The following is a 27199-nucleotide window of genomic DNA, read 5'->3' on the forward strand; positions in this document are numbered from 1 at the left end:
GGAATGAGGCTTCAGACCCACCTAGGATTTGCTGCTTTATTTTTACTTCTTAAAGGGAAAGCAATCCTGTTCTTGGACTCCAGTGAGGAAGCAAGCCCCTTCACCTCTTTGTAGAAAATAGGTCCTTTATTTCTGAGACTGATACTTGCTGTCCTTATAAGTTTTAGAAGAAAACCTAAATCTTTTTGTTTGCTTGTTTTAATAAGTTATACAGAGAAATGTTTTAATAAGTTATACAGAGAAATGTTGTTAAGTATCGTCGAGTATTATAGGTGAGTTTCCAAGGTTTTTAAATCTTTGTGGGAGCAGAAAGCCTCATCATTCTCCTGCGCAGTGGTTTGCGAGCCACAGGCTCGAACTGGAGACTTTGTGGGTCACAGTGCAGTGCTTATCTTATGCTCCCCACAAGCAAATGGCCCCTATCATATTAGCTATAAAGCTCTTCACACCCACCTTGATATCATGTATTCCCAAACGGGTGAAGTTAATCCTTATTGTTGTTGTTAAGTGCCGTTGAGTCGGTTCTGACCCATAGCGACCCAGTATAGGGTTTCCGAGGAGCGGCTTCTTCAAACCGACATTGCAGTCCAGCGCATTAATCCACAGTGACACACCAGGACTCCATTAATCCTGGAGCCCTCCCAAACCAGTTGCCATCAAGCAAACTCTGACTCATGGTGACCCCTGTATGCCAGAGTGGAAGTGTACTCGGCAAGTTTTTCAATGACTGATTTCTCAGAAGTCGATGGTTAGACCTATATTTCAGGTGCCTTTGGATGAACTCAAACTTCAAACCTTTTAGTCAGTAACAGGGATTCCCTGGAACCCCAGGAGAAGACTGGATAATATCAGTCTGGATAAAATTGAGATAAAGATGAACTGATTAAAGGATTACCAGGGCCAAAGTGTCTGCAGAGTTCACACACGTACCCTCTGCAGCAGCTGCTGCCACATGCTCTGCATGTTCCCAGAACAGGAAACCAAGCGAGGATTTTGGGGAACCTAAGCCCAAATCATAAAATGGTGAACCGAAAGGTCAAAGCACTTAAGGGGTTAGACCCTGTAAAAGCATCACATACTGCGAAGCAGGGGGTTTGATATGAGCCTGCTGGGGAAGAAGGATTCACTGGCATTGAGGATAGTTCCTTGGAGGGAGAACCTGAGATCCTTTTCTAGAGTGAACTGAAGGTTGCCCCTCTGTTTATTGCTGTTTGTGGAAAATTGATCCTTTGGCTTACCAAAAAAAAAAAAACAAAAAAAAAACCCCACAACCCTTCAGCACAAGAAATAGATCTTTCACATTTTGTTCCCCACAATGTTTAAGTCAATACATAAATCAAGCAAGTCCTCACCATACTTTTTGGTTGACTGATGATGATCCATTAGTAGAGGGCAGTTTCTGGGCAATTTTCCCAATTATCAGTCTCCTTTCTTTGAAGTGAGAGCTCATGCCAAGAGCACCAAGAGGCAAATGGGAAGAAATAAAATAAAAACAATGGGAAGCTTAGGGAAAGACTTTATGGAAATAGGAACCAAAAAGAAGATACATTTTATGAACAATTATGAGAATTCATGATGTTTATCTAACTTACCTTTTTTTGTTTATCTATTAACTAGTTATTGCAAGTATAGTGCCAAACATGAGACTAGGGCCTGGGGAATATTAAAAAATTGTCCAAGTCACTGTCCTCAGACCTAGGGATGATACAACCTGTTAGAAGGCCTCATAAACTCAGTGCCGCCATCTTTGTTTTCAGAATTAGACATACCTCTTATGTGGGTCTCACTTTGTGTAGTACAAATCTTTGTGTCTTCTTCCCTAGGTTGTCAAATCATCCCATCATTGTTCTATGCTTTTATATTAAATGGTATTTGTCATATAGCCAATGCTTTAAACAAGTTTGAGCTGAATTAAGTTGATGCTAAAAACAGTTGAGCAATGTAAGACAATTACTGAGTAAGCAAGTGTCAGAAACCTGAGCACTATATAGAATTCAGGGAACACAGTTCACTGGAGTATCAAAGACCTGGACTGGTGGGCTTCTAGAAGGAAATGGGTGTTTCAGACAGGAAAAGCTACATCAACAAAGGTGTGGAAACAGAAGAGATTGGGCCACAGAGGGTGGTGGTAGAAAATTGGCATGAAGTTGAGAGAATGGTTTAGAGGACATGAAACCATTTGTGAGTTTGGGAACTGCATAATAAAAACTAAGTGGGAGGATGTGTCAGGCATGTGGGCTTAATTAGAGAACTTTGGGACTAGAAACAGGGATGACATCAATTAGACTGTGGTGAGTAATGTGAGTGTTTAAAATAAGGACGTGGCAGTAGAATTAGGCCTGAAGTCTTAAAAGAAGTTTAAAAGGAGGCCCATTCTGTGGTCACCACTCAGGTATACAGGATAAAGACAAGATGTGCAGTACCCAGGATGACATCCAGTATTTCAGGCTAGTCTTTTGCTGAATAACATAGTTATTCTAATGGGTATAAATGGTTCCTGGCTCCTTACCAAGATGGCTGTAAAGGGCCTGAAAACATATGTTGAGGGCCCAAGTGCTGTGGCCTTTGGAGTTGGACCTTTTTAGATGCTGGCCAGTGGACAAATTATTTAATGAATCTTTACTTTTGTTTCTGTTTGTGGGTAAAGTAGTATTTCACTGTGGAATTAAAAAGCTTAAATTGGAATTAAGGGAATATGTTTGAAATGTAGCAGGTACACGGCAAATCCTAGTTTAACTATCTCGCCACTTTCAAAACCCCAAAATTTTATGCCTATCTTAAACCACTATATTATTTTTGCCTGCAAGCAAGGAAAACAGAAAACAAAACACTCAACTTTTTTCCTTATGGTTAAACATCACGTACAAACTACTCACTCAGAACCAGATGTCACAAGATAGAAAGTGGCTTCAAACCAAAACCAAACCATTGTTGTTGAGTGGATTCATAACCTATAGAAAGAGCAGAACTGCACCAAAGTGTTTCCAAGGTTGCAAATCTTTAGTGAGACTGCCATATTGTTCTCCTGCAGGGAACCTCTGACTTATCTGTTAGCAGCTGAGCACTTTAACCACTGTGCCACCAAGATTCCTGTGAGTGACTTCAAGGTTGCTTAATTTAGTAACTTAGCTGACATCATCAAGGACTCCAGGTCTCTTCCCTTATTTCTTTTCTGCCTTTCTCAGCTGTAGACTTTAGATTGGATTGCTCTCTTTACAGCCACAAGTTGGCTGCCCCAACTTTCCAGACATTTCGGGGAGATATGATAACACCCACTTGTCTTAAAAGCAAGAATGCTTTCCTTTTCCAGAAACTCTTCTCTCATGTTTTCTTGGCCAGAACTTGACTGCATACTCACCCAACACCACACACTGGCAAGGTGGGTGAGCACCATGATGGTAAGATTAATTGGGAGTTACTCCTGAGTCGTGTGAGAACAGGAATTATCTGCTGGGTAGCCAGTGGTTCTCAGATGGAATGCATAGGAATCACCTGGGCATCTTTTAGATTCTGATTGAGTCTGGGGTGGGGATTCTGCATTTTAACAGGCTCCTAGAGGATGCCACTTCTGCTGTGGGATTGATTGCTGACCCTTTGAGTAAAAAGGGGAAAAGTGATCAGGAAAGTAAGCTGGAAAGCCTCCTTCTCTGCCACTTTTCTGGAACACTGTTCTAATCTTGGTTCCGCCTATTTGCTGGAGCAGCTGCTTTAATGACAAATGACCATTCAATTTACAAAGCATATTCCTTACACCATTGTTTTTTTAAATATTTTTTCCCTCATCTTCATATGACAAAGTAAAGCTTAGAGAGGTTACTTAAGGATCACATAGCTACCTAGGGAGAGACAGACAGCCTTGGAAATAAGGTTTTCTCAACTTCGTCTCCTCAGTTTGCTATGGCCTTCTTTAGAACTCAGTTTTCCGTTTTCTGTCCCTTGTCTGAAAATCTTGATCACCCTAGATGGAGGTGCTACTCTCTTAAGTGTTTTGTGTACTACCTCATTTCACAGATTGGTTAGATGATTTACCCAAGACCACACCATTAGTTAATTGTTGAAGCTACATATCAATCCAGAGCCAATGAATCAGACATGCCATTCATGTCTCCATCTTGCTAACGAACAGTAACAGAACAGCCCCAGTGCTAAATTTCTAATTAATACTATTTTTCCTCCTTCTTTACAGGGTGTTTCTGCGGCCTGGGACTGGTTAGCACCAACAAGTCCTGCTCAATGCCACCCATCAGCTTCCAAGACCTCCCCCTCAACATCTACATGGTCATCTTTGGCACAGGCATCTTTGTCTTCATGCTTAGCCTCATCTTCTGCTGCTATTTTATCAGGTGGGTAGAATGCTGGTTGACCTGGGGTGGGGTGGGGGAATCAAGGTAGGGTAAGTTGAATGAGGCTTCCACTGTAGAGTTACTTGGCCTCATTACTCCTGGAACCACTTCTTTGAGGACATGGCTTAGCTTGTCCTTCTCTGGGCCCCTGAGGCCTGGTGTTTCTATTTACATCAGCCTATCAAGTTGTCCCAGAGCATATAAGGTCACCGTGTGCTGGGCTGCATCCCACTTTCTTGGCTGGTTATTCTAAGGCTGTTGCCTAGAATTACTGTCTAACCAAGGCTTCTTGTAATACAGCTGATGTTCATTTAACTGTCTTTAACTCTTCTACCCATGCCCTCTGGGTGACCAGGAACAAGACAGATGGGCATCAGTTACACCAGCGGTATGTTCCTTTGCCCTCCTGGGAAATAATGTTGTCAACCTTCCCGATGCTAATATTAGCAAACTGATGTCTGGAGAGCTGCTTGTTTATCCTGCCTTGTGAGTTCTTATTTTTGTGAGTGAAAAAAAGAGAGAGAGAGAGAGAGAATGCCACTTATTCTAAATTGCTTAGAGATCCAGCAAAGGATTTGAGGTTGGCAAAGGTTATGAAACTCCAGGGACTATTTCTTCACCTTCTGTTGAAGGACATGGGAGCTGATAGCTATTTTCTTTAGAAAATTTGGGTAGTGTTAGGGTAGAAATCAAAATAGTGTTTCGTACTGGAGGTGCTGTTGACATTGGCAATTCTTCGTTGTATGGAACTACCCTGTACATCCAAGGAGTGTTAAACACCTTGTCCATTAGAACATTAGAATATGCTAGTAGTTCTCACTAAGCAAAAGGCACAGTGAGCAAATCCTATTTTTACTGCATGAATCCAATTCCCAAAATGCAGACATGAATCCAGTCTTTACTTTCCCACCTCTGCATCCTCCCACCAGTCACTAGCACAGCACATTTTCCCTGCCCATAGCCACCCAGGCCTGGGTCAGAGTTCACAAGTTTAGAAGGACACCTTCTTTCAGGTTGTCATTTAGGTAGACACCAGCCCCTGCTGGCTCACTGCGCCGGTGAGTTCATTAATTTGTTGGAACATTCACAGACTTCAGAGAGAACATCATATTTAATGGCTACAGCTTGACCACAGCCAAAAAGGATACAAATGAAGAAATGCATGGTGAGGTTTGGGAGAGATCACAATACAGAGCTTCCATGTCCCAATGACGTGCACGCTCTCCTCTCTCTCCCTGTATAGTCACTAACCTGGAATCCCCTGCTGAACATCAGGTTCAGAGCTCATAATCAGCCTCACCACATAGATTACATCATTCCTCATGTGGTTACACTCGGAACCCCAGGTGAACCTTCTTGGTGTGGTCAGACCTTGCTCATTGGCTTCATGTGCTGGTTGGGCAGTTGCTTTCTGCAGGTGATGCCACAATTCAAAAGTTCCCTAGAACCCCTGTGAAAACTCCCTCTCTTCCAAATGTCTGCGTGAGAACCATCAGCTATAGTTTAGACCAATGTTGAGTCAAGTCCTCTAAGATGCAACAATTAAGTGAAAGTAGCCCTGGATCTTGAGTGAGTAGTCCTGGACTCTTCTTCACTGACCTGCTGAATTTGAGTGTTTCAGATAGAAGGCAGATAGCTAAAGGGAAGGCCTGTGCTTGTTGATAACGTCTAAGACTGGAAGCAGTCTTTGTAAGAAAGGGAAGTACCCTTGGGCATTGCTTCAGGGCTTCTCAATCAGTTACCTTTGACCTCTTCTGCTAGAGAACTTTTCAAACCACTCCCTGGGACTAGAAGTCTTCACTTAAATGTCTGTGCAGAAGATTGTGGTTTATTTTCCCCTCTTGTACAATTGAGTCTGAAATTTGCATAGTTAGTGAAGGTGAGGACCAACTTCTGGTTTGATATCTCTCCCACTATCCCACCTATTGCCCTTTATCAGATCTGAGTTTTCCATCTCAAACTCTTCTGTCTTTCTGCCCCACCCCCCACCTCCAATCAAGCAATTCATGCAATTTGCCAGAGACTGAAGATGGAGACCTACCAAAGATTGATTTATGTTGAGGCTAGGAGGAGTCTATAAAAACCAGCACTATTTGGTTCTTTCCTCCACCCCCACGGCCCCCACACACAGGCACACACATGCCAAGCTGCAAAGGTAGCCAAGAGAAAAAAAACCTAGAAGAAACCATTCTGGTCCAGGAAGCAGATAATCAGGGTTTATTTCCTAATTCTGCCACTAGCAGGTTTTTTAGCTCCTTTTTACAAAATGCCTTCTGCGGGCTAGACATTATGGTCTACATTTTGAAAAACAGTTCATTTAATGCTCTGAACAACTCTCCAACTTAGGTTAGTCAACTTTACAGATCAGGAATTCATGCTCAGACAGTTAAGAACATGCTCCAGATCAGATATAGCAAGGAAAACAAATGGGCTAACCTGGTAACACTCCAAGTTTTCCAGGTACCTTCCATATGTTTGTCCTCTATGATTCTTACTCCTTGAATGGGAGGTGGGGGAGCAACTATGCCACCCATCACCACGACTCACAATTAGGGGTTGGAGTTCTGCAGAAAGAACAGGTTGGAGAACTGTGTATTGCTGATTTCATATTTCTCTTTGGCTGGAGTACAAGAACAGAGCAGTAACCATATGATACCAAAAGCTACCCCTACTGTGGCAGTGCCCAGTACCACCTGTCCCTTCTGCAGTAATCTGTTCCTTCATCGCCCTGCCCTCTGTGTGCTATAGCCAGTTGATCCTGAGAGTTTCATAGTTCCAGAGACCCGCTGGTATGTGACAGCCTGTGTGTGACTATATATAGAAAGATACACAAGCACAGAAGCCACTTCCTCTCCCTCCTTCTCAGTTTCCTCCTCAGCCAAAATTGGCCCATGACCACTGCTCCCCGACCTGGTGAGCTCATCGACCAAGGCCAGTCTCCACTCCCAGCTCCCCATTGCTCATTCTTTTCTCTTGTCTCAAAGTAGGCCTTTGCCCTACACAGGATGGAGGGGACAGTGAAGTAGGAATTGGCAGGAAAAGAATGATTATTTTCAGGACCTGCTGCATTGTTTGTTTCAAAAGGGAACAAGGGAGAGCCCCACTGGCAGTGACTAGAAATGGTCTAATTGAAATCAGGGTATTTTTAGTTGGTTTGCGCCAACAGCTGAGAAAACCACCTGTCCAAGTTGCTGGCACTCGCTCCTCAGCTGGAGAGCCTGTAGTCTTTACTTTTTGCTCCGTTTCCTTTGCAAACTTTTTGGCCCCATTTCATCACAATCTATGCCTCCCTGAGGGGTGGAGTTTTTTAATGGACTCCTCCTAGCCTCATTATAAATAAATCTATATACAGTATGGTGGCTCCATAGGATAAGCACCAGACTGCAGACTGCAAAGTCAGCAGTTTGAGCCCACCAGTTGTTCCTTGGAAGAAAGATAAGTCTTTCTGCTCCGGCCAAAGATTTAAAGCCTCAGAAACCCTATATAGGAAACCTTATACAGTGTCATTATGAGTCAAAACAGACTCAACATCACTTAACTCAGCCTTATTGGAATCCCTTCCCTGTGCTGAGTCCTGGCCTATGAGAATCAAGGCTTCTGAACGATTCTTAGCTAAGACCATTAAAGGGGAAGCCAAGCAGGCCATTAAAGGGGGAGCCAGGAAGACAAGTATGAGGGTGGGGGAAGAGTGAGCCCTAGGCAGACGTTAACAACAAAGTATAGCACACACTACATAATTATAGCTATGCTGCAGATGAGGCAATTGAGACTCAAAAAAGATGTGTGACATTCCCTAGTTTTTCCAGATAGAGTCTGAAAATGGCTCTTGACCACTCCCTTATTTGCTGTATGTTGTTGCCGTTGAGTTAGTTTCAACTCATAGCAGTCCTGCGTGGGGTTTCCAAGGAGCAGCTGGTAGGTTTCCACTGCCAACCTTGTGGTTCACAGTCCAGTGCTGATTCTACTTCTTAATGGAGTAATGGTACCTTTCTCCTTCAGAAAGTGGCTGTAAACTCTCTAACAACAACCAGAACACTGTCTTCCATCCCCAGGTAGGTGCTCATTTAGGCATTGCATGCATCCTGCCCTGTCCCTCTCATTTGCAGGTATATGCTTTTTCTGTACCAAAAATTCTCTACAAAATTAAAGATGTAGGCTAGTGGTACAGGTACACTGGTACGATTTTTAGCCCAACTCATTGAGTGAGCAGGAAAGATGTAGAGGTGAGAAAGAGTTGAGGGGTTATATGTGGATGTGCAGCCCTAGCCAAGAAAGCCAGCTATGGCAGGATTCCACTTGGTCTGGAGCTCTTGGGAGGCTCCAGGAACAGGCCTTTGCCAGGTCTCCTGACTTCCTATTAGGAGTGATTGAGGGCTGGCTGGCTGTCTTATCTGCTCCCTAACCTGGGCATTGGGGACGGACTCAGCCCCCACCTTCTGCCTGGTCCACCACTTACTTGACTCATGTAGCAGTTTCAGTGTCTCTGGTTCTACCTGTGCCTTATCTTACCCCCTTGATTAGGGCTTTCAATAATTAGAGGTTCTTTTTCTCTAACTCAGATCAACAGTCTTTTGCCAGATCATAAATACTTTAAGTTTTGCAAGAGTTACAGCCTCCATCAGCCTTCTTCAACTCTACTGTTAGGGTTTGAAACCAAGTCGTAGACAATACGTAAGTGAATGGGCATGGTTGTGTTCTAGCAAAAGTTTACGGACACTGAAATTTGAATTTCGTATAATTGTCACACATCATGAAATGTTACTCTGTTTTGTTTTTTTGCCAGCCATTTAAAAATAAAAAACAGTCTAATCTTGTGGGCCTTGGAAAAATAGGCAGTGAGCCAGATTTGACCCTCAAAGCCATAGTTGCCAACCCCTTTCTAACCTGGTGGGTTTCTGCTGCTTTTTCCAAATAACTCCAATTTGTTTAGAAATGGTAAGTAGGAGAGAAAGCCCCATCTGTCTTCTTTTTTTTTTTTCTCTTTTCAATTTCCCCCTCTACTTAAATTAACAAATGTCTGCCCTTCAGCCAGTTTCTTATAGCCCATGTAGTTTAAAAAAAAATGATTTTTGTCTAATAATTCTGACTCTTAGTGAGCCTGTTTATCACAGAGTACAACAGTTCTATAGGGTTTTCTTGACTGTAAGATTTTTACAAAAGCAGATTGTCAGATGTTTTCCCACAGTGCTGCTGGGTGGACTTAAACGGCCAACTTTGGGCCACGGGGGCCTATTATAGCTCATGTAAACCATACCAAACCCAACCCACTGCCACTGAGTCAGTTCCAACTCATAGCAACCCTCAGACAGGGTAGAACCGCTCTTTAGGCTGTCTAAGACTGTAAATCTTTAAGGGAAAAGACATCATCTTTTTTTATGCCGAGCGACTGGTGGGCTTGAACTGCTGACCTTGCAGTTAGCACTCTAGTACTTATTCTACAGTACCATATAAGCTTCCTGTAAAATTGTGAAAGCAAAAGTGAAAGTTTCCCCTACTTGAAATCTTAAAGTAACAAAAACACAATGCATAATCATAGTGCTAACCACTTGCATTGTGGACTTGATAAAACACAGGGTACTTCCTGAAACCAGTTCATATTCTCAGAACTGTGTAGCTTGAGGAAAGCTATAACCTAATTGGTGGAGCACTGAGAGACTTTGAGTCAAATCCGGACTCTGTTGCCAACTAGCTCTATGAAGTCTGGGCAAGATAATCAACTCCTAGGCTTCAGATTCCTCATCTATATATAAAAAATTCACCTTCCTCTAAAGAGTTTAGGATTTAATGTAAACAGGAGTGATCGTAGTATAGAGTCTAATACATAGCAAGTCCTCAGTAACTGTTATGGTCTCGCTGTTAATAACCACATGCTGTGTTTTGGCTATTGAGGCCTTATGCAGGCCACCAGTTTAAAAGGAAAAGAGGGAAACAAAGAAGGGACCATGTGTGTTTATCTGGCAGTATGAAGGGAAGAGTGTGCTTTGATTTCAGAATACTTGTATTCTCTGGGTGGAAAATTCCCGAGAGTCAACAGAGACTATTTGTCCTGCTACCCAGGCTTAATGGAAATATCCCTTGTCAAAACATTTTACTCCTGTGGCACTGTGGGATAAAGCACTGGACCGCAAGGTCTGTTTGAATCATGAGGTCAGCAGTTCAAACTCACCAGCCACTCTTGGAAACCTTATACAGGTTCACTATGAGTCGGAATCAACTCAACGGCACTTAACAATAACAGCATATGGACCCCAAGGAGTCCTGTTGTGATGCTGTAGGATAAGAACTAGACTGCCAACCACAAGGTCAATGGTTCAAACCTACCAGTTGCTCCTCAGAAACCCTATACATAGTCACTATGAGTTGAAGCCGACTCGATGGCATTTAACAACAACATATGGACCCCCTAGGGAGTGTAATGACTCTGTAGGATAAGCACTGGATTGTGAGCTACAAAATTGGTGGTTTGAGCCCACCAGCTATTCCGTAGAAGATGGATGAGGCTTTTTGCTTCCACAAAAATTTAGAGCCTCGGAAACCCCATACAGGATCTCTGTGAGTTGAAACCAACTCAATGGCACATAATAGTAAGGACCCTTGCTGGTGTACTAGGTTAAGTTTTTGGCTGCTGACCTTAAGGTTGTTAGTTCAAATCTACCAGCTGCTCTGTGAGGAAAAAGATGAGGCTTTCTACTCCCATAAAGATTTACAGTCTCTGAAACCCCAGGAAACGGTCTTAATCTATCCTATAAAGTCACTGTGAGTCAGGATTTACTTAATAGCAGTGGGTATGAACCATGGTTTGGCACTATAGGATAAGCAGTGGACTGCTAACCAAAAGGTCAATGGTTCAAGTCCACCACCCTATACAGGATTGCTATACAATCCTATACAGAACCCTCTACAGAACCAATTTGATGGCACTTAACAATAACCGAGGAGCTCTGGTAGCATAGTGGTTATGAGTCGGGCTGCCGACCTCAAGGTCAGCAGTTCGAAATTATCAGCAGTGCTGCGGGAGAAAGATGCGGCTTTCTGCTCCCGTGAAGATTTACAGCCTCAGAAACCCTGTGCAGGGTCACTATGAGTCAGAACTCACTCCATGATACTTAACAACAACAACAACATGTGCCCCTAATGGCACAATGATTAAATACTGGGCTGCTGACTAAAAGGTAGGCTGTTGGAACACACTCGTTGAGAAAAGACCCTATTGGGCTGCCCTGTAAAAACTCTACGGGCAGTTCTAGTCTTCCTATAAGGTCCTCTGTGAGTCGGAAGCAGCTCAGTACACAACAGTGATAAGCACCTTCTTTATACCCTGTAAGCAGATTTTTTTTTTTTTAAGTTTTTATTGTGAGGTTTACATGAGAGAATAAGCAGATTTTTTTAAATCAGTTTAGTTTGGATACCTGAAGAACTGTATCTGTTGTTGGGAAAGGGCAGGGAGAGTGAATGTGAGATGGTGTGTGGGATTTAGCAATAAAATAGGAGATTACCGAGCCTGAATCAATTCTTAGTCATTAATCAACTCTGAGTGACCTAAGTTCAACCCTACTGCGTGCTGTCTGGGACAAGCACCCTTGCCCCCAACAGAAGGCCCAAGTATCCAGCCAGCCCCTCCTACTTTGACATCGCTGGGTTTATGCAAAGGCATAGTAACTTGTTTTCTTGCCTTTTTCTATCTCCTTCAGCAAACTCCGGAACCAGGCACAGAGTGAACGATATGGATATAAGGAGGTAAAGTGCCAACGTTTCCCCTTTGCCCATCTTTAGGCCTCTACTACTTGCCTCCATAGGGAGGAAGAGAACAAGTTCTAGCTCCTCTGGCCTCCATTCTGACCTCCCCTTAGGCAAAGTCCATTTCCTGTCTTTGAGTCTGGCTTGTCCCAGGTAATACCTCACAGCCTCCACTTCACAGGGATTCCCACGGGGGTGCTGGGAGCTCCTTCTTTGGCTGATTTTACTCTAACCCTTTGAGGCCTCTGGTTCCTGTGGTTGGCTTCTTCTGACATCATACCTCCTCCTTTCTCCCTTGACTTTCCAGGTGGTGCTTAAAGGTGATGCCAAGAAGTTACAATTATATGGGGTGAGTATCCTAGGGCAGCATGTGGGCGGGTCCAGCAGGTAGGGCAAATGGCACCTTTCTCCAGCTCTCAGCCTGGGTGCTTTCAGGCATTTTTTCATTCCTTACCTTCATATCTCCTTTGGCTAAATAAAAGCCAAAGACTCATCCCAGCAGATAATATATAGAATTCATTATCTCTAGAACTGGCATAGTAAAAAAACAAAGGGATTCTAAATGGGCTTGCAGAAGTATGGACATTGAGCCAAAGTAGTGGATAATTGTTAAGCTGAGGGCTGTGGGGGAGGATAGTGACTACACCACTCCAATGAAAAACACAGGTGTCAGCTAATTTTTCAAGTCCTGATATTTCAGTAAAGAAAATAAAGTTTTTATGCCCTGCCTAAAGAGGAGGCACTGTGGTTAAAGTGCTGACTGCTAACTGAGAGGTCAGTAGTTCAAAGCCACCAGCCACTCCACATAAGAAATGGCAGTCTGCTTCTATACTGATTACTGCATTGGAAACTCTCTGGGGCGGCTTTACTTTGTTCCATAGGCTTGCTATAAATCAGAATTAACTTGTCAACAGTGGGGAGGATTTTTTTGTGTGTGAGTGTGAATTTAACTAGTGTAGGCATTCCTACATTTTCTCCTACTTCCCTCCTATCTCCCTACATAGTCCTCATTCCGTCAGTCCCCCTCAACTCTATTTTAGGCATAAGCCACTTCCTGTCCCTTTCTCATCCATGCCTTTGAGGTCACTTAACCCATTCCTCAAGGCTTCCTTCCATAACCACAGACACACCTGTCCTAGACAGACGGTGCTTGTGGTTGTCTGGCAGAGGGGAGGATCACAGATATCACTGATCATGAGATTGGCGAGACATGGTCTCATCCCATCCTTCTTGATATCCATTCTTATACCTTGGCAATTTCCAATGTTTTCTGAACTAAGTTATAAGCCAATTTTGTAGAACAGTTATTAAGGTGAAATTAGGGGGTTAACATATAGGAATATATGTTGTTGTTGTTGTTGTTATGTGCCGTGGAGTTGGTTCCGACTCATAGCGACCCTGTACAGGGTTTCCAAGGCTGTAAATCTTTACGGGAGCAGAAAGCCTCATCTTTCTCCCACGGAACAACTGGTAGTTTTGAACTGCTGACCTTGCGGTTCGCAGCCCGATTTGTAACCACTACGCTACCAGAGCTCAGGACTAGATTTAAAGAATATAACTGACCAAATACACCATCCCCCACCCCCCATCCTTATCTGCAGGTATTGCTAAGTGCCCTGTCGCCAAATGTACTAGGTTACCAAGGATCAAAATCAGCCTTCTAGAGCTAGCACTGTCCAGTAAAACTTTGTGATGATGGGAATGTTGTATATCTGCTCTGTTCATTATGGTAGCCACTAGCTATGTGAGGCTGTTGAGCACTTGAAATGCAGCTAGTGTGACTAAGGAAATACAGTTTTAATTTTGTCTTATTTGGGTTATTTTAAGTGCAAACAGCCACATGTAGCTAGTGATTATCATATTACCAGTTCAGTTTGTCTTTGTTCTTTAAATTATGGTTTGGATGCAAGTGTACAGAGCAAATTACTTTTCCATTGAACAATTCATACACAGTTTGTTTTGTGACATGAATTGTAATCCCCACCATGTAATAGCACTCTTCCTACTTCCTCTTCAGTGTTTATCATTTCCATTCATCCTTCTTGCTTTCTGAGCTTCATCCCTGAGCATATGCTCCCCTATGGATCTCATATGATTGATTGTTCAAAGGAGTCCATATCTCCCTGTTGTTACTTTTCACCTCATAGGCCTGTCTATTGAAATTTAGAAAATTTAAAGCCACTGGAGTTCCAGGCTTGAAGGGTGTCTAAGGGCCATAGCTTCAAAGGTTCCACCATTCTCTATTAGACCAGTAAGCCTATTAGTTTTAATTGTTTTGAGTTTTGTTCTACATTTTTCTCCCACTTTACTAGGATACGGGGTCACTATGAGTCGGAACCAAGTCAAAGGCACTTAACAACAACTATCCAGGATCTCAAATTGTGATCCTTTCAGAGTGACCAGCTGTGGTAGCTGGGTACCACCTAATTCTTTTGGTCTCAGAGTCCTTGAAGTCTAGGTTCATGTGGCCCATTAGTCTGTTGGTTTTTTTTAACTCTACTTTGCTCTGGACAGGGAGAAACCAACAATTACGTCATAGTTGGCTATCAGTGCTGTTTTATAAAATATGACTAAGGCTTCTCTGGCTGAGAGAAGAGACGGGGCTACAGGATAATTTTCTCAGATGTGGATGAGATCATGTATATTCAGGATGGGTGAGTGAGGTTCTCCCTCTGATCTCCTCTCACACTTCTTCCATTCTACAGCAGACCTGTGCAGTCTGTCTAGAAGACTTCAAGGGGAAGGACGAGCTAGGGATGCTCCCATGCCAACATGCCTTTCACCGGAAGTAAGTATCTAATGGGGATATGCACTGAAGGGTCCCTTTTGAAAGAGAAATAGAGCGAGAACATCTTCTAGTACTTCCTAGATTCTACCAGATTCCCTATACCCCTTTACCAGTGAAGCCTTAAATCTTGTCTGGTCTGAGCACACCAAATAAGCTGGGGAGTTAGATCAGGGAAAGGCTACAAATATTTCTTAACGATGATAGACAACTAGAGCATGATGAGGCATAACGCTTTTTTTTTTTGGCCCACAGGTGTCTGGTAAAGTGGCTAGAGGTACGCTGTGTCTGCCCTATGTGTAACAAGCCCATTGCTGGTCCCTCAGAGGCCTCTCAGAGCATTGGAATCCTATTGGATGAACTGGTGTGAGCACTGCCTCTACACCAAGACCTAGAGAAGCTACAGTGATGATCATGCTCACCTTGAAGGGGAGGATGGTGTGAGGTTGGTCTTTGCCCTAGGGTGACTCTAGTGCCAGACCTAGCCTACCTGTCTGCCTCCTGAAGACACCTTCCCTGCTCAGTATCAATGGCATCACCCGACAAGACCATTGCATCCTGGTACTGAACTATCTACTTGCCCATTCCCTGCTCTGGGGAAATAAGCACACCCTTCTCTGGCCAAGAACCTGGAACACTTTTTATAAGCCCTCCTTGGGAGGATAAGTCAGCCTTACCTAGGAAAAGGAATGAGATGGGCTCTGCCCAGTCTGTAACCTCCCCTTCTCTTCTCACGCTTTTCAAAGGAAGGGTTAGAAGGGAAGGAAGGAAAGATCAAGGAACCAAATGCCTACAGTGGAGGTGAGTGGAGCACTGTGTGAAGTAGGGAAGAGCAGGGACATATGAAAGGAAACAGTCAATGTTTACATGAGACCTGTTGAAACAAAGCCTGGCTGGCCGGCTAACTGACAGCAGGGTAATAGGGGACAAACCCCATCATCCCCTGCTAGCATCTGAGGTGCTATCCAATTTCTCTCTTCCTCAGTTAATCTCAGAGCTTCCTGGTTCATGCTGGGGGTTTGAGTGCCCCTCTGGAATAGGGACTTGTTTTACACTCAGATTGATTCCTAGAATTTTTTTCCCCCTTCCTAAAGAAGCAAAAGTGGGCCTGGGGGTGGGGTGTCAGAAAGTTACAGTAAAAGCAGAAACCTTTTTTTTCCTTTGTAAATAGTATTTTTATATGTCATCCTCACCATCTCAGGCTTTATACGTGGAGTCCCCAGAATGAAAGGGGGTGGGGGAACGTTCTGTTCCTTCCCAGAGTGGGTGAGGATGGGGAAAGGGTATGTATTTAAACAAAATTAAATTTAATAACCAGTTTCTCTAACCTCTTTTTGCCTGTGGTTGTGGCCTGTTCCTGTTGGACCTTTACTGCCCATAGAGGGGAAATGTTCACTGTCACTGTCTGCCTCTTCTCACTGCCCTAGACCCAAATCCTGACTAAGCCAGGCTTTTTTTTTTTTTTTTTGAGAAAGTTGATGTTCTCAACCACATATTTTGTTTGACTATGACATGAAATTAATAGAATTGTACTTGTATTAATCAGCAACCTGCTTGAATTACAACTAAAAAGGTTCAGATTGCCATCATAGAAGCTTGGTCTCTTTCCTTACTACTCTTTTCTAAGCTACTTACTAGCTGTGGTAACTGCAAGATAAGCACTGGACTGCTATAACCACAAGATCAGCAGTTCAAACTTACCAGCCACTCCTCAGAACCCCTATATGAGGTCACTATAGTCATGAGAATGGAGCGACTGGGTGGTGCTTGCCCACTACTAGGTGAAATGGCAGTACCAGCAGTCATTCCAGGGAACATGTTCTGGGTGCTGTGCACAAGAGAGGCATTTGGTATAGTGGGTGACTCACAGATGTGCAGGAGATGCCTATGCACCCAGAGGAGCCAGGCCCTGGGAAGGTGATACTCGCCTACACCTATAATTGTGTCAGGGAGGTTAGAGTTCACGCTGGACAGCCCAAAGTGAAGTCATCAGCACTGTCTTGCTGGAGTACCTTGCCCAATTCCTCCTTTCTCTTTACTTCCTTAGCTCCTGCTCCTCCTCTTCCTCAAAGACTGACAGGCCCTGGGTACTGCTGACAGACTTACGGCCTACTACTTTTGTCCATTGGTGAAGCTGTTGCTGCTCACTCTTGCACTGTCAGCGTGCTTTAGTGGAGAACAAAATGCATTCCCTAGAAAATAACAAGCCCTGTGCCTAGCTACGCTGTGGCCTCAATGTGGCTACGTTGTTGGGATGAGATCCACGTAAATGAGTAATTTACGTGGCTGACTTCTCCATCTTCTGCCCTACTACCTCCCCTTCCACTTAAACAAAATTCATCAGTGTTGACATAATTCTGATTAAAACAATGACCCTAACATGTCTATAACCACACATTTGAATGTCAATGTCCTGAAGTCTAAATGGCAGGGTAGAAATGCCTTGTCATCTTTTCAAGGCTTCAGTGTAGTTAGCATAGTCCATGGCGGGGAACACAGAGAAAGCAATGCTTGATATTTTTAGTTTGGCAGAGGTGGATCTGCAGGAGCTAAGCAGAAATTAAACAATCACTCATCTCAAGTTATTGAAAATACTGCGGCCTGGGTCAGGTACCCTTTAGTCCTCAAACTGACATCTTTGCTCTTGAACACTTTAAAGATGTCTTGTGCTGCAATATATTGTTTGATTACTTGACTGTTGCTTTCATGAGTGTTGACGTTGGATCTAAGCAAAGTGAAGTCATTGACAGCTTCAATCTTTCCTCCATTTATCATGATGTTATTTATTGGTCCATTGGTGAGGAATTGTTTCCTTACCTTCAGGTGCAGCCTATACCAAAGGTTGTAGTATTTGATCTTCATCAGTATTTTAAGTCCTTTGTTTTCAGCAAGCAAGGTTGTATCATTTGCATATCACAGGTTGTTAATGAGTCTCCAATCCTGATGCCATGTTTTGAATAACTGCCTCTAGGTCTGTGTACAAATTCCTCATGAGCTCAATTAAGTATTCCAAAATAACTCATTCTCCACAATGTTGTTCATAGTTGGTCATGATCTACATGGTTGAGAAAGCCTTTACATAGTCAATAAAGCACAGGAAAACAGCTTTTGGGTATTCTCTGCTTTCAGCCACGAACCATCTGATGTCAACAGTGATATCTCTCATTTCACATCCTCTTCTAACTCTACCTTGAACCACTGGCAGTTCCCTGATGGTGTACTGTTGCAATAAAGAAAGCAGAAGGTCATTAAGAAGGCAAGAAAGAAAAGACAAAAAATGGATGTCAAAAGAGACTCTGAAACTTGCTCTCCAGTATAGAGATGAAATGAGGAAGCAAAAGAAAATTTCAAAGGGCAGCTCAAGAAGACAAAGTTAAATATTATAATGAAATGTTATAGAGATCTGGAGTTTAGAATGCCAAAAAGGAAAACAAGCTCAGCATTTCTCAAGCTGAAAAAACTCAACTTGTAATAATGAAGGATTCTTTTGGGCAAAATATTGAATGATGCAGAAAGAATCAAAACAAGATGGAAGAAATGCACAGAGTCACTGTACCAAAAAGAAATGTCTTGATGATCAACTATTTCAAAAGCCAGTGGTACTGAAGGAAGAATTCCAAGATATACTGAAATCTTTCAACAAACTGATGCAGCATTGGTGGCACTCACTCATCTATGCCAAGAAATTTGGAAGACCACTACCTGGCCCACTGATTGGGAGAGATCCATATTTGTGTCCAACAAATGTGGAAATCATCAGAAAATTATTAATATCACATGCCAGTAAAATTTTGCTAAAGGTCGTTAAAAAATAGCTGCAATCATACAAAGACAGGGAACTATTGAAGTTCCTCCTTGTTAAGTGCTGTCAAGTTGGTTCCGACACATAGAGACCCTATACAGGGTTTCTGAGGAGCAGATGATGAGTTTGAACTGCCAACCTTGTAGTTCAAACCAATCTTGCCAGTTCAGTGCTTATCCTACAGTGTTAAGAGCTGTTGAGTAGGTTCTAACTCAGCAACTCTGCATAGGGTTTCCAAGGAGGAGCTGGTGAGTGTAAACTGCTGATCTTGTGGTTAGCAGTCAAGTTCTTACCCTTTGCGCCACACCAGTAGGGGACTCAAATCACGAAACTTTCAGTTAGTAACTGAAAGTATTAAGCATTTGAAATTAAGACTCCTGAAATTTCTTTAGGGCTTTATAAGAAAAATATCTGGGGAACCTTGGAAAACTGAGCCAATTATTTTCTTCTCTGACCATAAAATAAAAGGCCTGGTATCTACTTCCTAAATAGTCAGCCATTGGAAACCCTGTGCCGTACAGTTCTACTCAACACACAAGGGTGCCATGAGTTGGAATCAACTGGATTGCAATTGGAACTGGTAAAGAATTTTCAGGATTCTTATTAATGAAGTCCCAGGTTCTTGGCACCATATAAAACTAATCTCAGTTGTTGTTGTTAGGTGCCGTCGAGTTGGTACTGACTCAGTGTCCCTATGCACAACTAAACAAAACACTGCCCAATCCTGGCCCAACCTCATGATTGTTGCCACACTTGAGCCCACTGATGTTGCCACTTTGCCAATCCATCTTGCTGGGGGTCTTCCTGGCCCTCCACCTTACCAAACATGACATCCTTCTCCATCGACTGGTCCCTCCTGACAATATGTCTGAAGTATGAGAGGCAAAGTTTGGCCATCTTGGCCTCCAAGGAGCACTCTGGCTGCACTTCTTCCAATACAGATCTGTTGGTTCTTTTAGTAGCCCATGGCACTTTCAATATTCTTCTCCAACACCATAACTCAAAAGTATCAATCCTTCTATGGTCTTCCTTATTCACTGTCCAGCTTTCACATGCATATGAGGGTATTGAAAATACCATGACTTGGATCAGGCACACCTTAGTCCTCAAGCTGACATCTTTGTTGTTCAACACTTTAAAAAGGTCTTGTGCAGCAGATTTGCCTAATGCAATATGTCATTTGATTTCTTGGCTGCTTCCATGAGTGTTGACAGTTAATCCAAGAAGAATGAAGTCTTTGACAACTTCAATATTAATAAATCTTCCTCCAATCCTGATTTTTTTCATATAACCCAGACTCTCAGATTATTTGCTCAGTACACAGGTTGAATAAGTGTGGTGAAAGAATACAACCCTGTGGCACACCTTTCTTCATTGTAAACCATTCAGTGTTCCCATGTTCTCTTCGAACAATTGTCTCTTGGTCCATGTACAGATTCCTCACAAGCACAATTGAGTGTTCCGGGATACTCATACTTCACAATGTTGTCCATAGCTTGTCATAATCCACATAATTGAAAGCCTTTGCATAGTCAATAAAGCACAAGTAAATATCTTCCTGGTATTCTTTACTTTCAGCCAAGATCCATCAGACATCAGCAATGATATCCCTCATTCCACGTCCGCTTCTGAATCTGGCTTGAACCTCTGGAAGTTCTCTGTCAATGTATGATTGCAGCTGTTTCTGTATTACCTTTAGTAAGACTTTACTCACATGGGATATCCTCTCCTAACTACAGTGTATTTGGGAGTCCTGGTGTAGCACAGTAAGAAAAGTACTAGACTGCTAACTGCAAGGTTAGTGATTCAAATCCACCAGCCACTCCTAGGAAACCCTGTATAGGGTTCCTGTGATCGCACTTAACAACACAGTATATTTGAGAAGTGCTGGAGGCACTGTAGGATAAGCATTGGACTGCTAACTACAAGGTCAGCAGTTCAAACCCACCAGAAGCTCTTAGAGATAAGGCTCTATACTTCATAAATATTCACAGCCTCAGAAACACAATACAGGGTCACTATGAGTCAGTGCCAACTGTACAGCATGCAACAACACAGTGTATTTAGCACTATTCTCTTTACTAAAGAAAAACCTGTATCTAACTGAAGGAAGCTAGTGATATTCGTTCATCACCAGGATCCCAGTTTCTGTGATAGTTACCAACACCTATCAGGTCAATCAAAAGCTAGTAAGCACTTGTTAAGTGCCATCAAGTTAGTTCCGACTCAGTGACCCGGTTCAGGGTTTCCAAGGAGTGGCTGGTGAGTTTGAACCACCGGCCTTGTGGCTTGAACTGACCTTGTGGTCAAATACTTTATCCCATAGTGCCACACCACTTATCCACCTGCAAAAACCAGGTGTGACCCACATCTGACTTCCCCTGGTTTCACAAGGGCAAAAGAGAAACTCAAAACCAGCTGAAGGTCGATTTCTATGAAGTAGAAATCAGGCATGCCTCTACCCTACAACCTTCTTTATCCTGACACCAACCATCAGCTTCACATCTGGGTTTAATAGTCCATTTCAATGGCTACGTAGAACTCAAAACACCATGATTATGGGGTTTATTAGGGACGTGAACAGGATACAATTCAGGATCAAAACCAACTCAGGACACAGGAGTTCTCCGGGCAGGAACGTCTTTTGTCTGTCTGCCATGTTGCAGGCATGCCTCTCTTGTCTTCAGTCTCTCAGCCATTGATCCCTTGGCTTCTGTCCTGCTAAGTCAAGAGGTGTAAAGCTCTTTGGGCCAATCTGTGGATGCCCAAAGGGCACATTTTGCAAGCCAGTCTCCTGCTTGTAGGCATTGCTTCTGCTGTCACTGGGAATCTTATGGTCCTTTTAAACCTAACTGGAGGGTAAAACTAACCAATCCCATCCTTAGAGTCCTGTACACCTTATCTGCAGGACATCACTGTGGGGTTAATGTGCTGGACTGCAAAGTCATTTGAACCACAGGGTCAGCAGTTCAAGCTCACTAGTCACTCCTCAGAAACCCTATACCAGGTAGCAATGGGTTGGAGCTGACTTAACAGCACTATAACAACAACAACCCAATTACCTGGTGGGAATTAAGAAGACATTGGAAGAGAAGAGCAGAGTGCGGGACCCTACCCAGAGAAACAGTAACACCAGAGATGGAGGCCGAGACGATGACATGGAGAAATGGAGTGGCTGGGAACTATAGACCCAGAGAGGGAGAAGGGTTGTGTGCTGACAACCGAGGAGCAGGCTTGTGGAGTATACCCTTTGGTTGGCAATGAAACGATATACGATAGGATGAATGCAAAGCTAATGTTCTCCCATGTAAACTATCACATAATTCACAATAAAACATTTAAAAAAGAAGACATTGGATAGAAAAGCTATTTTAAGTAAATTCAAGGTAACACACCACCAAAGATCTTTCACAAAAATACATTTTGCCTCACTTTCTTTATAAACCTCTCTGAGTTATGGGTTAGGAAAAGTATGTTGAGAAAAGCTAAATGGCTTACCAATAATTACACAGACAATGCCAAATCATAAATCCAGACTGTGAGGATCTTCAATTCAGGGCTGGCCTGCTGGCCTTACATATCTTCAAAAGCAGATTGATCTCCGTAATAATACTCAAAGTGCTAGTGGTGGTGGTTACATGCCACGGAGTCGATTCTGACTCATAGTGAGGCTGTAAATCTTTACAGGAGCAGAAAGCCTCATCTTTCTCCCATGGAACTGCTGCTAGTTTCCAACTGCTGACCTTGAGATTAGCAACCCAATTTGTAATCACTGTGCTACCAGAGCTCCTTAATACTCAAAGTAGCTCCAAGATAATGGAGTCCAAGAATACAAAAGCCTAATATGCTGGTGTGGCGCTGTGGGTTAATGCGCCAGACTGCAAAGCCCTTTGAACTGCAAGGTCGGTGGTTCAAGCTCACCAGCTGCTCCTTGGAAATCCTATACAGGGTCGCTATGGGTCGGAATCAACTCGACAGCTCTTGACAACAACACAATATTTGTTTGCTTGTCAACATCCAGGACTATGGATTTTTTTTTTTTTTTCAACTTCACAGTGAATTACAATGGTATTTGGAATACCCTTATGTGAAATAAATAATTGAAGAAAAGATAGGAAACTCAGACCTCCTACTGGCAGACTATTTTAACTCTCAAACTGGGTCTCTTGAAACAATGGGTACTTGAGGAACTCCTTCTATTTGTGCCCCTTTCTCCTATTCTTACATCCAGACTCATATTTCACTAGGAAGAATGTTTGCATTTTCACTAGGGCTTTTATACCTCCCAATTTTGCTTGCCAATTGACAGTCATTAACATGGGATTGTAGAAAAATGCCACTCAGGGAGCCCTGGTGTGGTGCTGTAGGATAACTACTGGACTGTAAGTCGATTTGAACTGTAAGGTCAGTGGTTCAAACTCACCAGCTACTTCTCAGAAAGCCTAGTCAAGGTTGCTATGAGTTGGAACCCACTCAATGGCACTTCACATTTGCCATGTTTTCCCCCTATTGCCCTGGTGTGGCACATAGGATAAGCACTGGACTGCTAACCACAAGGTTGGCAGTTACCTGGGAAACCCAATACATGGTCGCTGTGTGTCAGAACCAACTCAATGGCTCTTAGCGCTGCCATTCTGCCACTTTCCTTTGTCTATGGCAGAGTAACATCTTGGGTGCTTCTGACCCTATCAGTCACTCATGGGGAAATCTTTTGTTGAAGTCATAGTCACAGAATCAGTGGGTTCTTTGTGATCAAATTGGAGACAAGGACCAATGAATAGCCAATAACATGGGACTGTAGAAAAATGCCACTTACAGAAAAAAAATAAAACTCAAGTTATTTACTATGCCTCAGACAGTCAGCCTTGGGTTCCTACTGATCTTATAAGAAAAAAAGAAAGGAAAAAAAAAATACCCATTTAATTCCTTCACTCATAAAGTGGCTGACTGTAGACACTATGTAGACAGAGCCATGAGTGATGTCATGCTTTTGGCATGGCTCCTAATTCCATCCCTATGTGACAGCCCTAACAGCAAATTAGGGCATGTGCTCTAGAGATGAAGGGTAAACTTAAGTAGCACCACCAGATTCTGACTCAGCATCTCTACAAGATATGTAGAATTGCTTCATGGGATTTTTAAGACTATAATCTATAGGGTCACTATGAGTTGGAACCGACTCCATGGCATACCACCATTCCACCACAATCTTTACAAGGGAAGCTCTGATGGTGCTGAAGTTCAGCACTTGGCTGTGGTCAGTTTTAACCACCAGTGGTTTGACAGGAGAGAAGGCCTGGGGATCTGCTCCTATAAAGATTACAGCCTTGACACCCTATGTATCACTTCTAACTCTGTCCTATAGGATCACTGTGAGTCGACAATCAACTGAAGAGCAGTGAGTGTAGTCTGCTTTGGGTCTGGGCAATCATGTAAGTAGATTACTACAACTTTCCCCTATAGAGCTGCTAGTGAGTTCGAATCACTGACCTTCTGGCTAGCGTTCGAATGCTTAACCACACACCATCAGGGCTCCTTTTAGTAACACCAGAAGGCACAAGAAAATGCTTCTGATGGCTCCTGAGCACTCTTCAAACTGTTACCTCTCCTCTGGTGATACACAGCAGCACAGTTTTCCAATCCACTTTTCTCCCCCATTCCTCCTACCACCCTATTATTCTTCATCCCACCTATTTTCTAATACTGTTGACAGCAACAAAGCCATCACAGAACCCTCCTGGTGGGCCATTTCAAAAGATACACAATTTACTAAGGCTTTAACTCTAATGGTATAAACTCCCACAGGGGCCAGTTCTGAGTCCCTAAATGTTTAGTATTCAATATGCCCAGTAAGTCTCAAGACAGCGGCTGATACTCTCAAAAACAGGTATACATTAAAGAAATGATGCAATGTGAAAAAGACAAATAAACCCAAACCCAAATAAAGGAAAAGGTAGATCTGCTTAGTGAATCGTAGAAGAAAATGATGTGGAAAATATAGTAGAAGCCAAATTGGACATAAGTCATAACAAATCAAATCGAAAATACAATAGCATAACAATAATGAGCCAGGAAGTCACCGACTCCCTTACTCAGCATTGACCAACTCACTACTGGATTCTTCTCTGTAATGTTATGTCTACAGAAAAGCTGACAGAACTGAAAAAAAGAGAGAGAGAAATATCACATGAGGAAGAAATTGGAATAATTTAAGTATGTTGTTGTTGATGTTGTTAGGTGCCATCCAGTCGGTACTGACTCATAGCGACAATATGCACAGCAGAACGAAACACTGCCTGATCCTGGGCCAACCTCACTACTGTTGCCACACTTGAGTCCATCCATGCTGTCACTTGGCCAATCCATCTCACTGGGGGTCTTCCTCTTTTTCTCTGACCCTCCATTTTAACAAACATGATATCCTTCTCCAGCGACTGGTCCGTCCTGACAGTATGTCTGAAGTATGAGAGACGAAGTTTGGCCATCCTGGCCTCCAAGGAGCACTCTGGCTGCACTTCTTCCAAAAGTATAGAGGAGTTTTAAAAAGACCAAAATACAAGCGATTTAGTGGTGTGGGTCTTCAATATCAGGTTTTAAGCATAAATCTCAATCACAAAAACCTATATTCTAGGAACATATTGTAGGAATACATATATAGGCTTATACATGAAAAAAATACATTCCAGGAATATGTTGTTTCCTTCTCTTTAAAATTCCTTTGATCCTGGGCCACTAACCTTATACCCAGTCTGAAATGCTCTCTTTCCTTTTAGGAGTGTTACACAAATAACTCCCTCTCATCCTCTGTATATACTACTTAACCACTGAGCTATATGTTCTCTGAGGCCCAAGGTCCATAATCTACCATCTTTGGTGGCAGGTTTGAAATCTGGGAAGCTTGTTGACGTACATGGGGCCCAGCCTGGCATGGTCACTCATAGCTAACTGCACTGAGATCTGGTACCCTCCAGAGGTATTACCTGGGAGCTAAGGTGTAAGTCCCCATTAACCTTGGGGTCTGCCACCTTCAATTCTTCCCAAATGAAAAAGATACAGGGTGAATATCCATATAATTACTACCTGAATTCTATAATGAATATTTAGTAATATCTGTCTACCCTTCTCTCTATCCATAACGTATTTTTTAAATGCATTTCAAAGTAAATTTTTTTTTTTTCCCTTTTAGTATGGGTATCTTTTCTTAAGCATTTACAAGAATGGTCTTATACAATATTTGTTCTTTTGTGACTGACTAATTTCACTCAGGAGTCCTGGTGTGGCACTGTGGGTTAATGCACCAGATTGCAAAGTCATTTGAAATGTAAGGTTAGCGGTTCAAGCTCACCAGCTGCTCCTCGGAAACCCTATCCAGGGTCACTATGGGTCAGAACCGACTCGATGGCACTTAACAACAACAATTTCACTCAGCATGTCCTCAAGGTTCATCCATGTTTTGCAGTGGCTTGCAGCTTCCTTGTTATTCTTCAAGGTAGCATAATATTCCATTGTGTATATATGTCAAAGTTTGTTTATCTATTCCTCCACTGATGGGCACTTAAACTGTCTCCATCTTTTTGTTATTGTGAATAATGCTGCAGTAAACATTGGTGTGCATATATCTACTTGTGTTTTGGCTGGTATTTCTTGTGGACATATACCAAGTACAGAAATTGCTGGATCATGAGGTATGTCTATTTCCAACCTTCTGAGGAAGCACCATACTGTTTTGCAGAGTGGTTGGACCATTTTGCATTCCCACCAGCAATGCAGGAGGGTCCGAGTCTCTCCACATTCTTGCCAGCACTTATTGTCCTCTGCTTTTTTGAACTTTGCTATTATTGTTGGTGTGAGACACTCACATTAACTTTTACAACTAATTTCTCTTTTTTCAAGTAAACTGAAACTCTGTCTTGAGAATGAAGATAAATAAGCCTTTTCTGATAAACTTCAAGAATAGCTCTGATTTCAGAGTAGTTTTAGAAATAACTTAGGTGTGAACTTATTTTATAGTTAAAAATGGGTGCTGTTGATAAAATGCTACTCACTGCTTCAGGTAACTTTTGTTATGGGCCACAGAGTCGAGTCCTTCCTGACTCAATAGGGTTTCTAAGAGTGGCTGATGGGTTTGAACCACCAACTTTTTGGTTAGTGTAGTTAGCAGTCCAGTGCTTATCCTACAGAACCAAAACAGTTCGCCTTTATTCTTATTAAATTGCATGTTGTTTGTCAAGCCGAAAAGTGAGTGATAAGCAAGAGAGAAAAAAAAGAGAAAGTCTGAGACAAAGAAAGACTCATTAAAATTGCAGGTCAACCTACTTTACTGCACGTATTACCATTTCTTGGACAATTACTCATGGCATATTCTTGTTTTGGAATTTTTCCACACCCTTAATTTAGCAAGCTAGAATTATCTTTTAAGATCTACTCTATGTGATTTCTGTTTCTTTTCTTTTTTTTAAAAAAGAATGCCAACTAGAAAGAAATCTGCATTTCCCCCTTGGTTCAAATGCAACCTATTCAACCCAATTATTC

General features: G+C 42.6%; 1 protein-coding gene across 1 annotated transcript in view; it reads left to right on the forward strand.

Moving 5' to 3' along the window:
* Positions 1-15258, forward strand: part of RNF122 (ring finger protein 122) — a 16815-nt gene extending 1557 nt beyond the window's left edge. Inside the window, exons 2-6 of the mRNA XM_006859974.1 lie at positions 4187-4343; positions 12035-12080; positions 12388-12429; positions 14786-14868; positions 15121-15258. Coding sequence (XP_006860036.1) covers positions 4187-4343; positions 12035-12080; positions 12388-12429; positions 14786-14868; positions 15121-15235 — 443 coding nt within the window. The 3' untranslated portion in view covers positions 15236-15258. The remainder of the gene's footprint in view (positions 1-4186; positions 4344-12034; positions 12081-12387; positions 12430-14785; positions 14869-15120) is intronic.
* Positions 15259-27199: the final 11941 nt, after the last annotated feature.

Source organism: Chrysochloris asiatica, unplaced genomic scaffold, assembly GCF_000296735.1.
Source record: "Chrysochloris asiatica unplaced genomic scaffold, ChrAsi1.0 scaffold00035, whole genome shotgun sequence".
Lineage (NCBI taxonomy): Eukaryota > Metazoa > Chordata > Mammalia > Afrosoricida > Chrysochloridae > Chrysochloris > Chrysochloris asiatica.